The following is a 12,828-nucleotide window of genomic DNA, read 5'->3' as shown; positions in this document are numbered from 1 at the left end:
GGCTCCCAGTTGGTTCTTTCCTTGTCCTAATATAAATCCTGGTATATTAATTTTAACTCTCATTTTTTTCTCAGGCATATCTCCACACTGTAATGGTAGTGATTGTGGATATTCATCTAGCATGGAGGGGAGTGAAACAGGTTCCCGGGAGGGTTCAGATGTTGCCTGCACTGAAGGCATTTGTAATCATGATGAACACGGTAGGTTCAGATTAATCTTCCCAATTATTTCTACATGGCTGACTTAAGAACATAAATAAGAATGATTATTGATTTTTGCAGGTGATGACTCCTGTGTTCATCACTGTGAAGACAAAGAAGATGATGGTGATAGTTGCGTTGAATGTTGGGCAAATTCCGAAGAGAACAACACAAAAGGAAAAAATAAAAAGAAGAAAAAGAAAAGCAAGTTGTTGAAATGTGATGAACATGTAAGTGTCATAAATTGCAATTTTAAACCTTTGCTGTTGAACGATCTGTTTTCCTTGAAGTAAATGTACACCTTAGCTGCTAGGATTTGTTTTGTTTTTGTTGCTTTTAAAAATTTTTAAATTTGTTTTTTTTTTTTTAGTTATATATGACAGTAGAATGTATTTTGACATGTTATACATATATGGAGTATAACTTCCCATTCTTGTGGTTGTACATGATATGGAGTTTCACTGGTGGTGTTTTCACATATGTCTGATTCATTTTGCTTTTTCCTATTCCCCTCCCACTTCCCTTCCCTTTATTCCTTTTTGTCTAATCCAAAGAACTTCTGTTCTTCTCTACTCCCCTCCTTATTGTGTGTTAGCATCCATATTATCAGAGAGAACATTCAGCCTTTGGTTGGGGGGATTGGCTTATTTCACTTAGCATGATAATCTTCAATTCCTTCCATTTACTGACAAATGCCATAATTTCATTTTTCTTTATGGCTGAGTATAGAATTGTATTTTTTTTTAAGAATGAGTATTTCATGCACTTCCATTGGTTGCTCATCTTGTGGTTGTCTGTGTGTGTATGAAAGGGTTATGGGCCAAGCGGGGGATGAGGGTATTTGTCCACAAGTCTACAAATTATAAATCTAATTCATTCTCTTCATAATACTTTTTCACTTATTAGCTATGTAGTCTTGAGAAATTTGTTTAGTTTTTTCTAATTTGTAAAATTGGGTAATAGTTTCTATTTTCTATCTTTCTAGGGTCTATGAAGAGGAAATGAGATTATATGGCAGATTAGCATAGCATCTAAGATATGTTGTATTTAGTAATTGGCAGCTGTTGCTGTTATTGAGTTTTCCTTCTAAAGATTTAACACCGGGGCTGGGGTTGTAGCTCAGCAGTAGAGTGCTTGTCTAGCACATGCGAGGTCCTGGGTTCGATTTTTTTGAGTTGTAGGTGGACATAATATCTTTATTTCATTTTTTTTTTTTTTTTAATGTGGTTCTGAGGATCGAACCCAGAGCCTCACGTGTGCTAGGCAAGTACTCTACCACTGAGCCACAACCCTAGCCTCTATTCTCTGCCTTTTTACTTGGGAAATCTTTTGTTGTGGTTTCAGATCCAAAAGCTTGGAAGCTGTATTACAGATCCAGGTAATCGAGAGACCTCAGGAAATACCGTGCACACAGTGTTTCACCGCGACAAGACCAAAGATGCACATCCTGAAAGCTGTTGCAGTGCTGAAAAGGGTGGGCAGCCACTGCCTTGGTGTGAGCATAGGAAAAATGTACCACAGTTTGCAGAACCCACAGAAATGTTGTTTGGTCCTGATTCCGGAAAAGGTGCCAAGAGCTTAGTTGAACTCCTTGTAAGTAGTACATTATGCCTTATTGTGGATAAGGGGATAGTATTTCAGGGTTTCAGGTGGGGCATAGAGAGACACTTTTTAAAAAATGTAGGGTAATATTCCATTATTTTGTGACTATTTCTCCCATTGGTGTTTTACATAACTGCTGTAGAGCACACTTTCTTCTTCATCTCAAAGTTATGAGAGACTACTTGGGAGGAGAACAGGATAGAGGTAACATTTAATCTAGGAACTGCCTCCGTAAAGTGTTCTATAAGCAAATTCCACCTGAGTGGTAATTTTTAGTAGCTACCCTTTGAGATCAGAAAAGAAAATATAGAATCTGAACTAGAGCTTGCATTCTAGTTTACTTCCTTTAGGTGTCATGTGATATAAAAGCAGAACTGAGCTTGGAAAACTCTTTATAATTGACATCAACTCCTGATATTTTAATTATACCAGATCCATAAGTGATGGGGGTGGAGTCGGTGAGGGGGTCCCACATGCATGGCAAGTTTGGTTCAGATTTGCTTAACTAGTTGTTGCAACCATCTCTAATTAATCATTTTTTTCAAAGGCAGATACCTATGGTGATACTCTGGACTCAGAGGCATCTAGGATAAATTGTAGATTTGGGGTTTCAAACCAAATAGAATTTAGGTTTTATTCTAAATAGATAGATTTTATTCTCACTTATTACTTTCTAAGACAGAAGAATATGATGCTTATTAAACACTCCAACTAAAGACTTAGTGTGACTGAACTGAAACTAAAAAGCTTTAATTTTCAGCTGTCCTTCTAGTCTGTCAGCATAGCATTTTGCATTCTTAAAGTCATGATCTTAACTACTGCTTTAATTTGCAGGATGAGTCTGAATGTACTTCAGATGAGGAAATCTTTATCTCACAAGATGAAATACAGTCATTTATGGCTAATAATCAGTCTTTCTACAGCAATAGAGAACAATACCGACAGCATCTGAAGGAGAAATTTAACAAATACTGCCGCTTAAATGACCACAAGAGGCCCATTTGTAGTGGCTGGTTGACAACGGCTGGAGCAAATTAAATAAATAAAATAGCTCTGTCTTTCAATGAAACACTCAAGATGACTACTGCGCCTTCTCTTTCAAAAAAACTTAATTTAGTGACTTATGGCAAAATTTTATCTTAAATCAATGTGATTCTTTCTTGTTTTGGGAGATGGTGGAGGTAACTTCATTAGTTTGTTCTTTCTTCAGGCTTGTGTCCTTAGTTTTGTGGCTGCGCAGGCCTGCCATATGATTTAAGCCATCTCTTTTCATTAAATGTTTCTCTTCCTGTGAGACTTACTAAAGCAACTTAGTGGCAAAAAGTAATGTTGTACTTATACTTCTGTACAGAAATGACAATGAGCTGAATATATGGTTTTACAAAGTAGACATCCACTTGCGAAATGTTTGGATGTAATGTTAAAGCGCGATGTGCAAAATTTAAAATAAAGAATATTTATTAATACGCATAGTAGAATGTGGTGTACATGTTTCTACTTCATGTGTGGCAGTACTTTAATATTTGCTGCCTGTACTTGGTACTTGGCCAGTGTTTATGTAAGGATGAAATGCATATGAGGATAGAGATATATGGATTGTTGAAGACAAAATTTTCCCTTGATCAGAGTTGGCAATTGAGAAAAGCAGTTTCTAGTCTTTTGCTCTGAAAGAATAAATTTGCTGCAATACCTTTAAATACTGGCTAGCATCTTTTTCATAAAACTTTGTTATTATTTAAAATCCCCTAAGTGGTAACAGAAAACACCTCTTAGATTCAGAGGTTCTTACTGACCCAAAAGTAAGAAAACAACACTTGACAGAATTTCAGTTAAGGCTTATATAATAAGTAATTACTCAACATGTGTGACTGGGATCAGAAGGCTGCACTTGGCTCTGAGGCCTATCCCCTCTCCACCACCATTATAATTAGGTGTCCTTTTGAGATCTCTAAAAGCAATGGCTGGTTTTGCTTTAATATTTGTCCTTGGAGCAAAACACAGGATAGGCAAATGAATGTTCCTTGAATTAATATTCAAAGATCTTTTTTCTTTATCTCTTTCTGTTGCAGTGCTGGGGATCATCTTGGGGCCTTGTGCATGCTTGGCAATCCACTGAGCAACATCCTGGGCCCCAGAGACCCTTTTTCTTTGGAAGGATATAAAGAATGCAGAAATGAGGCAGTTTTCAGAACTTTGGTGGAGTACCCTGAGTGAGCAGATAGCAAAGTGAGCTCTACTCTGAATAAAACCAACAACTTGAGAAGGTTTAGGAGTACACTGGCCTGAGATTACAGTGCTGTGGTCTATATCATGCTTTACCCCTTTTTCTATCCATATACTTATCTTTAAAATAATGGATAACGCATGGGTACAGTGGTGCATGCCTGTAATCCCAGTGACTCAGGAGGCTGAGGCAGGGGTATCCAAGTTTGAGGCCACCGTCAGCAATTTAGTGAGACCTTCTCTGAAAAAAAGAAGAAAAAAAAAAAAAAAGGACTGGGGATGTGGCTCAGCAATAATGCACTTGAATTCAATCCCCAGTACCACCAACCCTGCCACCCCCCAAAAAAGGAGACATGGGAAACAGGTGTGTGCATCTGTAACCCCAGCCACTTCGGAAGGCTGAGCAACATAGGGACACCCTGGTTAAAAACTGCATTTACTGGGGCTGGGGTTGTGGCTCAGTGGAAGAGCACTTGCCTGGCAAGGGAGGCACTGGGTTCTTTCAATACTCAGCACCACATAAAAAAACGTGTCCATACACAAACTAAAAAAAAAAAAAAAAAATTTAAAGCATTTACTAACTGGTGATGTAGCTCTGGTGGAATGCTTCCATAGCATGCATGAAGTTCTAGGTTTGATGATCTTCAGCACTGCGCCCCCCCCACCCCCCCAAAAAAAAGATTTTTAAATGAGGATATTGGATGCAAATGTATGTAGCTCAGTGGTCCAGGGCATGCATGAGGCCCTGGCTTTGAGTAGTGTGTGTACTATCTCAGAGTGGTTGTGCAGATTAGTTAATATATTTAAAGTGCTTTAAAAATTTGCCACAGTAAGCATTCAGTACAGTTGTTATCTCTTGCTGTAATCTGTGGTATGCATCTTGACAACTGCTACAATGTGGGGAAGGCAGTTCCAGGACAGTTGGAGACAGTAGGGCCACTTGGGAGCAAAATCCCCCAAGTGGCCCTTGCGGTTATTTCAATTTTTAATCATTTAGTTCTCCCTGGCTATAAAGCCAAGGTATCGGGTAGCGGGGGACACTTGACCTTTCCGGGACTCCATCATCTCCATCAGTCATAGACTGTTGGGAAGGGTGCTGGAGTCACCTCAAGCGCTCTTATAGCCTCATTTTGGCTTTCCCAGGATCAGGAACAGGGAAAGAAGACTGAACAAGAGGCCATGTATGTATGTGTCCTCTGGTCTAGAGAAATTCCCCGTTTGGCTTAAGTTTTCTTGACGCAAGCGGGTAAAGCTCACACTGGAAGCAAGACCCTCCCGCGCCCGCCCGCACAGCGGAACGTACAGTTTCCGGAGGCCGCGGAGGGGGCGGGACAGGAAGGGCGGGGCGACCAGGCCTCGGCCGACCTCCGGCAGGATGTGGCCGGGAGCTGAGGACTGGAGGGCGGAGTCCTGGCCCGCGGCCGGCCCGCTTGGGGGTGGGTCGAAGTGCGGCGCCGACGCCCGCAGCTTGGAGGCGGCTACCGCCGCAATAACGGAAGAGCGGCAGAGCCTTGGCGACGCGGGACTAAGCTCAGAGATTCTAGTGCCCTGTTCCCCGAGCGAGGTGGGCGGGAAGCTAGGGATTATGGCCAGAGCCGGCATGGAGCGGTGGCGCGGCCGGCTGGCCCTGGTGACCGGAGCCTCTGGGGGCATCGGCGCAGCGGTAGCCCGGGCCTTGGTCCAGCAGGGATTGAAGGTGGTGGGTTGTGCCCGCACCGTGGGCAACATTGAGGTAAGGCCCGCCGGAGAGCGGAGACTCTGGAGGACATCGTTTCCGCGGGGTAGGACTCCGGGTTGGTGAAGAGGAGTAGCCGGAGCCTGGCTATGACCCTATCCTCACTTGCCTGAAATCAAGGGACCTTTTGCAACAGGCTTGGGAGCAGGAGTTGCCTGGTAGAAGAGGTCTCTCAGATGCCTAATGGGAGGCTTCTACCTTCTAAGTCCGGTCTTTAAAGGGGCCAGTTACTCCTAACAACCCCCTGCTCCATTGTACCGAGTCTGAGCCACCCGTGGTATTCTCTTCTGCTATCCCCTCCTGGGCACCCTCCGGCCCAGAATATTGGCCTGAGGGAAGGGGGAAGCCTGAGGTCAGGGGCTAGGTAGGCAGGCAGAAGAATAGCAAGCTTTCTAACCTTAGTGGCTGGTTGGCTTCTGGTCTCCAGACCTCACCCGTCGCACCAGGCAAAGTGCTGGCCTGAAGAAGAACAGGAGCTGGAGATTTTGAAAGTTTGATCCAGGACTGAGGAGGATTAGGGTGGGGTCTCTTCTGAAGAACGCCCTACCTCCCCCAAGTCTGAAAGTTAACCCATGCCCCACAGGCAAGAGGGATGAATGCAATATTTACTGGTACACTTTTCTCCAGTTAAGTTCCCCAGGTGGGACTGAGTAGATGAAACAGGGTGTCAAATATGTAAACTCTGAGGGGATAAAACAATGTAGATCCAGCAGAACTTCTGTTTTTTCTCTTAACATGGGGTTGGAAACCCCCAGAGTTATGAGTGACAAGGGCTCAGAAAGGAAATGAACTTGGCTATTTGGGGCAGGGAGGAAGGAGACGAGAAATTTCCATTACAGGTTATCTGGATTTGCCCTGGCAAGACCACTCTCAAGGCGTGGACTAGTGCTTAGTTGTAGGACACTATCTCCACCATCGCTCAAAGTCTCCAGGTAGAAAGAAGATCAGGAGGCCTTGGGTGGGGACAGAGGGAGAAGGTATACAGGAAGGAAGGTTCCCCTCCCCTGCTGCTGATCAAAGGTACTTTTTATAACCTCCCAGATAATCCTAAGGTCACCTGGCTCCATCATTGCCCCACTCTGCCTCTCCCTTTCTTTTCTTAGAATAAGCTCAGGGCCCAGCCCTAGCTTTGGAACCTAGAGATCAGGGATTGAACAGAATCCCCTAATTCTGAAGCCATTCTTGCTTTCTTATATACCCCAAGCTAGCAGGAAAGGGGAACCCTGAATCCCAAGAGGATCCCCAGGTTGATCATGCAGCTCCAAGAATGACTCTCTATCATGACTGGAGAATGCTCCTGCTGTGAGGGGTTTCAGTTTGGTTTTGAGAGTAGGTGAAGGAGGCGCAGTGAGAAGACAGCAATAGAGAAATCAGTTCTCAGCCCCTGAAAAAAGGGGGATGTTGTGTGCTGGGGCAGGTTGGCTTCCTTTGGTCCTCTGCTGAGCAGGAGCTAGAGGTTTTGAATGTTTGACCCAGGACTGAGGTTTGGGGTTGGTGTGGAAACTTTTCTAAAGAGGATCCCCAAATTCCAGGCTTTCTTACCCATAGTCTGCTTTTATTGATTGGTTAATTCATGGATATTAGAGCAGACTTTGGGTTTTGGCTTTCTTCAAAGAGAAACTCTATTTCCTGAGGTGGTTCTGAGCAATAAAATCAGGCAGAGAGGGTGTTTGAGTCCCAGAAGACTCACAGAAAGAGCAGAAATGAATTTCTCCAGTCACCTGATTCAACCCTTTATTCCTAGCTTGGTTTGGGAGGAGGAAGGGGCTCCAGGCTAAGGCAGCTGGCCAAGCTGGCCTTCCTCTAGGTACCCACTACCCCCACCACATGTCACCTTCACAAATCTCAAATGCCTTCTAGGCCGTCCAGCCTGTTTTCTTCTTTCTTCTGAATACCAACTCCCTCACAGCTGTCTTTCACTGGCTTTGCTTTCTCAGGTACATCCTCTGGAGTTGCGTAGAGGGTGCCCTGTGTCACCTGTCACCTACCACCTGCCACCTACTTGCCTCATAATCTCCAGGGAAACATGGGGGTAGAGGGAGGTGTACCAGGGGTTAGAGGAATAAACAATCTGTCCTGACATCCTTACCCCTTCTGGAGGTAGAGGGAAAGAGGAGGTGGGCAGCTGGGCTTCAATGGAAGGTGTAGGTGTGAGAACACACCTTTGAGTTTTGCCAAACTGACTGCAAGGGAGGGTAATGGTTCGGAGATGAGCCTTTCTGAGAGGGATCGATTGATATCAGTGGGGAGGAGAGAACTGACACCTTGGATAGCCAGCTCAGTGACTTGTGGAAGAAGCATGAAGTAGGGCAAAAGGTGCATCCTACTTGCGGGCAGAGGAGGTATTCTTGTGAAGAGGCTGAAAAGAGGATTCCCCACCCCATTCCTAGGATCCCTGCCTTGTTTCTTCCTCCTTAGAATTGAAAACTTGAGTTTATACGTGAGGTTCCTTCTTCTGATGATCCACTCAACTTTCCCCCTCCCTCACTCAGGGAGTGCCCTCACCCTCTGGACTTTGACCAAGGAGGACAAGCTTTGGGGGATGGGCAGCCCATCTATGTGGCCAAAAGGTGGCTGCCAAAGGACAGAGTCCTATGAGTGGTGACAAGGAGGGAGGTACAACTCCAGGTGGGGGGGTATGGGAATGTGCAGCTCACCCCAGTGAGACCCCTGTTGGGTTTCATAGGAGCTGGCTGCTGAATGTAAGAGTGCAGGCTACCCCGGGACTTTGATCCCCTACAGATGTGACCTGTCAAATGAGGAGGACATCCTCTCCATGTTCTCAGCTGTGCGCTCTCAGCATGGTGGTGTGGACATCTGCATCAACAATGCTGGCCTGGCCCGGCCTGACACCCTGCTCTCAGGCAGCACCAGCGGTTGGAAGAACATGTTCAACGTAAGGGGTCCAGGCCTGGGGTCTGGGTAGGGAGGAGAGCCAGAGCCAGGGGCCTATGAGCTGGAGGGCTGTTGGGGATAGGATATCTATGTAGTAAGAGTGATGTTATGGGATGACATTAGAATATGACAGTGTTTGGAGAAGTTGAAAGCAATGTCTAAACAGGATGCTTCTTTCCCCCACAATCCTTTCCACGTCTGGTATCAATAGGTTTAGTATCTAGTAGATGCTTGGATCTGGAAATGAAGGAATGAACAATAAAAATGAAGCCCTGTTCTCAGAGTCTTCCGGGGAGATCATGGTCATGGCTCTTAACCTGCAGCAAGTGGGTCTCTAAACCTTGACCTCAACTTGCCCATCTGTTAAAGAAGGGACTTATTAAGTCCCAAAGGTCCCTTTCAACTTGAAGATTGCCTAAGTTTACTAGGATCATCCTAAGAAAGCATCTTCTCTCCCCTGCCCCAAAACCCAAAGACCTGGGAGATTTCCTCACATGGTCCCAGGGAATCCATTTTTCCTCCTCCATCTAAACCACAACCCCACACTTATAAGAAGGGGAGAAACAAGGCTGATTTTCCTGCTTCCAACTCCTCCTGCTGCCCTAAGCACCAAGGGGGGTCCACACTAAGGGTGGTCTGTCCTGATTTTTGACTCAGACACCTGATAAAGAAATCTGTCAGCTGTTCCCTTTCTGTGCAAGAGGGGAGGTGTGAGGAGTTGCTGAAAACTCTGCTTGTCCTGGGGATGAAGCTAAAGGGTGGAGTCAGGCAGGCGCTCCACAGCAGACACTGCTTTAGACCTCTGCTCCATGAAAGTGGGGACTTGGGGTCACCTCTGCCATAGAGAGCAGGAGTGGCAGTGACCCCACCCTCTGAAGAGTCTCTGCACCTGGGCTCTGGGATGGGACCCAGGTTAAAGACAGGTATAAAAGGCGGGCTTCTCCTTGACACTCATGGTCTCAAGGGAGGAAGATGGCTGTGGATGGCAGGAAAGGCTGGGGTGCCTTCTTGGAGAAAGAGAGTTTAAAGACATTTTAGGAAGGTTTTCAGTTGGTTGGGGAAGGAGCAGGGACAGGGACACTGTCCCTGAGAAGGTTGGCTATTTGGGGGAAGAAAAGGAAATGATTATTAAGGCAGGTTCTTTCTCGTACAGCAGGGATAGCCAAAATGGTCTCCCAGGTCTGGATGGGTTTGAGGGATTTACATTTGGGGGTGATGAGGCCAACCAAGAGGAGCTACCTTTGCCATCGTCTGGCGGGAGGCAGCTTTTAGTGGAGGGGAACCTATGGAGAAGATAGGGTGCCCTTGGCCTGCCATTGGGCTCTGGTTCTGTCACCTGCTTTGTCAGGCCCAAGCTGGAGATACCCCACTGCCCTCCCTGGCCTACAGGTAAACGTGCTGGCTCTCAGCATCTGTACACGGGAAGCCTACCAGTCCATGAAGGAGCGGAATGTGGATGACGGGCACATCATTAACATCAACAGGTGAGGGCTGGTGGCCTACACAGAAAACTGAAGTCATCACTTGCCCTCCAGGGTGGGTGATCTGCTGCTGCTCACTTGACCTCTTTGGACTTCAGTTTCCTTGGTGGGAAAATATCCAGAAGGTGCAATTCCAATGAGAGAAAGTGCTAGTCCCTGCTTGGCCAGAATGGGCAGTCTAGCCCCTTCCCTCTGCAGCCAAACCCCGGAACTCTCCTGGGACTGCACACATCCTGTCTTCAGGTGCTAGGATGAATATCCTATACAGGTGGCAGGTGGCACAGAGAAAGACTACATAGGCTCAACCTTTGGGGAGACCCCATCCTGAGTGGTGACATGGCCTATTCCTGCTTCTGGAGATATTCCAGGATTCACCCAGGCATGGTGGCACACACCTGTAATCCCAGAGGCTCTGGAGGCTGAGGCAGGAGGATTGCAAGTTCAAAGCCAGCCTCAGCAATGGCGAGATGCTAAGCAACTCAGTGAGACCTTGTCTCTAAATAAAATACAAAAAAGGGCTGGGGATATGGCTCAGTGGCCAAGTGCCCCTGGGTTCAATCCCTAGTACCCCCTGCCAAAAAAAAAGTTAGATTCAGTGGGCTGTGGGGGTTACCACAGAATTCCACTTTAGATGTTTTCCCATTGGCCTCTGGGTATGGGGTTGACCAGGATGGCAGAGGGCATTCACTGCCTGTTTCTGTGGAGTTTCACTCCTCTTTCTCCTTCCCTCTTTCCACCCAGCATGTCTGGTCACCGAGTCCCACCCAACTCTGCGACCCATTTCTATAGTGCAACCAAATACACCGTCACTGCGCTGACTGAGGGATTGAGACAAGAGCTTCGGGAGGCCCAGACCCACATTCGAGCCACGGTGAGGCTGTGGCCTAGGCTTGGTGGGGATGGGGTGGGCAGAGGCCCTCCTGTCACATGCTGCCCAGAAGCTCATGGTCAGGGTGGGTGTTTCAAGTCTGTGGGAGTGAACTGGGTACAGAACCCCTGGGCTCTGTTGCTCCTTGCATGGCCTTGCTCAGCTCTTGAGATTCTTCATTTCACCAGTAACCAGTAGAGGGCTGACTTGGGAACATGCTTGAGTGAAACTAGGGGAAAGCCAGGGATTGTGGGAAACCAGGTACACAATGGCTGGATGCCACAACTCTAGGCTCTTTCCTTGAAGGCTACATTATCTTGGGCAAGTCACTGGATCTCTCCAAGCTTCAGTCTTATTTGTAAAATGTGGAGTTTCATTCCTCTTTCTCCTTCCCTCTTTCCACCTAATGTTTAGGAGCCTTTAAGAAATGCCATTTTGTCAGTCATTTAGCTGAGATATAGGAAGGGCTCTGTTCATGGTAGGGAACATGTGATCTTTGACAGTGGCACCTTTGGAGGGAGGGTGTGTTTGCTGGACACTGGGCTGCCATCACCATGGAAGTTGGGGCCCTGCGACCTCCATCCTTTCCTCCCAACCTCCCCAAGGCCTTGAAAAGCTCACCCTCTGATTAGGCCCTTCTGTTGGCCCAGTGCATTTCTCCAGGTGTGGTGGAGACCCAGTTTGCCTTCAGACTCCATGACAAGGACCCTGAAAAAGCAGCTGCTACCTATGAAGTCATGAAGGTGGGCTTCCCTCTGGGCCTGGTAAAGGCACCCAATCCCTAAGACAGGGAACCCTGGCCTCAGTCTCCACCCTTCGGTCCAGTTTGTTACCCCTCCTGGAGGGTTGGGGTGGGAACGTGGACACTGGAGAGGACCTCAGTGGTGGGAAAGAACTTGGGTCCGTTCTCTCCTTGTCTCAACCTTTCCCCTGGTACTCTCAGTGTCTCAAACCTGAGGATGTGGCTGAGGCTGTCATCTATGTCCTCAGCAGCCCCCCACATGTCCAGGTGAGTTTGGCTTTGACTGTCCACCCCCTGGAAGAGCCCATCCATCCCCACAGGAGGGGAGCAGGGAGGCTTTAAGGGGTGGGGAGTGTCCTGGCTGCCTCAAGCCTTGTGCCTTCCACAGATTGGAGACATCCAGATGAGGCCCACAGAGCAGGTGGTCTAGTGTCCTGTGGGAGCTCTTCCTTCCCTCCCTACTCCTGATGGCTTGGCTCCTGCCTCTGGATTTTAGGTGTTGATTTCTGTCTCTACCCCAAGGGCTAGAAATTTTGTTTGAAGTTTTAATATCTTGTCAAATCATTTCCACTGCAAATGTGAAAAATGGGCTGGGGAGAGGAGGTGGGGGCCCTCATTGCTTTTCCTGTTAACACGCTGTGAGTTTCCTCCTTGGTCTCCTTCACCTTTGCTCTCCTCAGGCTTCCCTTTCAACTGGCAAAGGGGATATGGCCAAAAGGGGGGCTCCCCCATCTTCTTGCATCCCAATCTCTGCCCTTCAAGGTTGGAGTGGCAGAGAGAGGCCCTCACCTTACATCTGAATGGTTACCCAGGGCTCCAGCTTTCCTTCTCTCCCTGCCCCACTGCTTCCCCTTCCCTTCCCCTTTCCAGCTCTCCAGCCCAATCTAGGTTTCTGTGCTTCGAGTGGGACCATCCCTCCACTCTGACTATAAGAGCAGAATCCCAGGGCCTGGCTCCCAGTAGATTTCACTGTGATAATTAAAAAAGGAAAATCACAACCAACCTGAACTTCAGGAATGTCTTTCAATTCTTCCTCCTCTGTGATCCAAATGGTTTGTGTCTCAGAATTTCTTTCACATGGG

General features: G+C 47.0%; 2 protein-coding genes across 8 annotated transcripts in view; both read left to right on the top strand.

The window, feature by feature from the left end:
* Ggnbp2 (gametogenetin binding protein 2) overlaps positions 1-3,280 on the top strand; it is a 34,418-nt gene extending 31,138 nt beyond the window's left edge. For all 5 annotated transcript variants that reach the window (XM_027950282.2, XM_027950281.2, XM_027950280.2 and 2 more), the window contains 4 exons: positions 75-200; positions 282-430; positions 1,545-1,793; positions 2,637-3,280. In XM_027950282.2, coding sequence (XP_027806083.2) covers positions 75-200; positions 282-430; positions 1,545-1,793; positions 2,637-2,840 — 728 coding nt within the window. In that variant the 3' untranslated portion in view covers positions 2,841-3,280. The remainder of the gene's footprint in view (positions 1-74; positions 201-281; positions 431-1,544; positions 1,794-2,636) is intronic.
* Positions 3,281-5,442: 2,162 nt separating this feature from the next.
* On the top strand, positions 5,443-12,748 carry Dhrs11 (dehydrogenase/reductase 11). Of its 3 annotated transcripts, XM_027950260.2 has the most exons (7): positions 5,443-5,757; positions 8,447-8,656; positions 10,045-10,139; positions 10,878-11,007; positions 11,655-11,747; positions 11,948-12,013; positions 12,135-12,748. In XM_027950260.2, exons 1-7 carry the CDS (start codon positions 5,611-5,613, stop codon positions 12,174-12,176), a joined length of 783 nt encoding a protein of 260 aa, XP_027806061.1. In that variant the 5' UTR covers positions 5,443-5,610; the 3' UTR covers positions 12,177-12,748. The 3 variants fall into 3 exon arrangements, with proteins under 3 accessions (XP_027806061.1, XP_027806062.1, XP_027806060.2); XM_027950261.2 differs by lacking the exon at positions 11,948-12,013; XM_027950259.2 differs by having other exon boundaries at positions 11,948-12,748.
* The last annotated feature ends 80 nt before the right edge of the window (positions 12,749-12,828 follow it).

The sequence above is a fragment of the Marmota flaviventris genome, chromosome 17 (genome assembly GCF_047511675.1).
Source record: "Marmota flaviventris isolate mMarFla1 chromosome 17, mMarFla1.hap1, whole genome shotgun sequence".
Lineage (NCBI taxonomy): Eukaryota > Metazoa > Chordata > Mammalia > Rodentia > Sciuridae > Marmota > Marmota flaviventris.
Note: the sequence above shows the minus strand (reverse complement) of the source record. Positions and strands in the feature narration are given on the sequence as shown.

Coding starts and splice junctions, on each gene's coding strand:
- Dhrs11 (XM_027950259.2), top strand. CDS start 5,611: ATGGCCAGAGCCGGCATGGAGCGGTGGCGCGGCCGGCTGGCCCTGGTG. Junction 8,657..10,044: donor GTTGGAAGAACATGTTCAAC/GTAAGGGGTCCA, acceptor CCTGGCCTACAG/GTAAACGTGCTGGCTCTCAG. Junction 11,008..11,654: donor AGACCCACATTCGAGCCACG/GTGAGGCTGTGG, acceptor CTGTTGGCCCAG/TGCATTTCTCCAGGTGTGGT.